This window comes from Otolemur garnettii, unplaced genomic scaffold (assembly GCF_000181295.1).
Source record: "Otolemur garnettii isolate 467f Iridium unplaced genomic scaffold, OtoGar3 scaffold00140, whole genome shotgun sequence".
Lineage (NCBI taxonomy): Eukaryota > Metazoa > Chordata > Mammalia > Primates > Galagidae > Otolemur > Otolemur garnettii.
The window spans coordinates 2423503-2425504 of record NW_003852535.1 but is presented as its reverse complement, the minus strand read 5'-3'; the positions used below and the strand labels follow the sequence as shown (position 1 = coordinate 2425504).

The window sequence follows — 2002 nt, the reverse complement described above, 5'->3', positions numbered from 1 at the left end:
GGAGACTCGCTTGAGCCCAGGAGTTGGCGGTTGCTGTGAGCTGTAATGCCACGGCACTCTACCCAGGGGGAAAGCTTAAGGCTCTGTCTCAAAAAAAAAAAAAAGAAAGAAAGAAAGCTTTTAAGGGCAGGGCACTGGGCTGGCCCATGCACAGGGGCTTAGGGCCAGGCATAGAGAGGTGCTTGGTGAGTGTCTACTGAATAAAAGACTGCAGCTGAATCCATACCACTCCCCAGCTGCTGAATTGCACCCACAGCCTGGATACATGCATACCATACACACCTGTATTGCACATACACACCCGGCACATACTTGTGCAGTACACATGCATACCACACACATGTATAACATGCAGGATGGTGCCTGCTCAGACCCACCAGCTAAAACCAAGGCCTCCGTGTCTGAGGTGAGGCCTCTCTAGGCCTCACCTGGGCAGCAGCTCAGCACCTATGCCTCAAGTGGCTAAGGCGCCAGCCACATACACCTGAGCTGGCAGGTTCAAATCCAGCCTAGGCCTGCTAAACAATAAGGGCTGCAACCAAAAAAATAATAATAATAACCAGGCATTGTGGCGGGCGCCTATAGTCCCAGCTACTTGGGAGGCAGAGGCAGGAGAATCGTTTGAGCCCAGGAGTTGGAGGTTGCTGTGTGCTGTGATGTCACAGCACTCTGGCTCTGTCTCAAAAAAAAAAAAAAAAAAAACAAGGGCAGCCACTCTGGCCCTGGCCACACTCACCTTGACCGTCTGCTCACGGATGGCAGGGTTGGTGTCCAGGAAGCCATGCACGACATGGGGAAAGATCTGTGTGTTGACCGTTGGCTCATCAAGGTATTGGATGAACTGCTCCATCTGTGGCCCAGGTTGGGATATGAGAACACAGCCAGCCCTTTTCACACCCCCTGCTCACCGTCATGGAGCCACTTTTGGCTTGGTTTTTCCAATCAGCAGGACTAGATGGCCAGGTCAGCCTCTGAGGCTCCTGCCCACATATTTGGTTTCAGGCCCATGTACAGGGATGAGGGGAGGCCAGAAGGGTGCTGGTAAAAGGCACTGATTGGAAGTTGGAAGGCCTGGCTCCTGGTCCTACTCAGCTGACTGGCCATGTCATGTCCCCTCTTACAGCTTCCAATGCCTCTTCTCTAAAAGGGGGTATAATACCTATCCTCCCTTGCCCTGTCTGTCCACAGTGCCATGAGGATGGCTGGTGCCTTTGGCAACAGGAGAGGGAGAAGTACCTGGCATCTGCCAGTAACCCCTAGTTCACAAGGTACCCCCACCTATCCTGTCTGATGTTCCCAGCTGCCCTGGAGTTGGCAGGAGAGACTGTACACCTGCTCTAGAGGGCTAGAATGGCCAGACTAGGAGATGGGGGAAGATTTGAGCCCTGAGGCCCAAAGTTGGCATCGAGTCCTGTGCTTAGCTTGACCTCTTGAGAGCCTGGCCTCACTGGATCTCTCACCAATATGTTCAGGGGTACAGTTTCTGTGATCCCTGTGCAGCCAGAATAAGGGCTCCAGCCACCTGCCTGGGGCTGGAGGTGAGACAGCTGCCTCCCCAGCAGCAAGGGTGGGATCTGGGTGGGACAGGCCTTGACAGGGACTGGCTAAGGCCCCACCTGCTGTAGGAGGCGGATGCGCATGGCCCGGTCAGTGGATGAGAACATCTTGACCACCACAGGGATGATCTTCTGTTGATATTCCTCAGTATTGAGGAACTTGCCCACCTATGGGAAGAAATAGGAAGAGGGTCTCAGCCACATCTACCACAGTGGGTGACTTCATTCATTCAACATCCTCAGGCTCCCTGCTGATTTCCACCAGGTGGGAATGGGATAATGGCAGAGTAGAGTGGGGGGCAGGCATCTCCCCAGCAGCCCTCTTCCCACAGTCCTTAACCTTTCAGGGTCAAGTCCTCTTTTGGGGCTCGGCGGCTATAGCTCAACCGGCTAAGGCGCCAGCCACGTACACCTAAGGTGGCGGGTTCGAATCCCCAGCCCGGACC

At 54.4% G+C, this 2002-nt stretch overlaps 1 protein-coding gene across 4 annotated transcripts in view; it reads right to left on the bottom strand.

Annotated features, from left to right (window-relative positions):
- The window catches only part of SCYL1 (SCY1 like pseudokinase 1), a 14922-nt gene that overhangs the window by 6747 nt on the left and 6173 nt on the right, over nt 1–2002 (bottom strand). For all 4 annotated transcript variants that reach the window (XM_003798653.3, XM_012810709.2, XM_012810708.2 and 1 more), the window contains exons 8-9: nt 1617–1724; nt 737–850 (exon numbers count right to left, since the gene is read on the bottom strand). In XM_003798653.3, coding sequence (XP_003798701.1) covers nt 737–850; nt 1617–1724 — 222 coding nt within the window. The remainder of the gene's footprint in view (nt 1–736; nt 851–1616; nt 1725–2002) is intronic.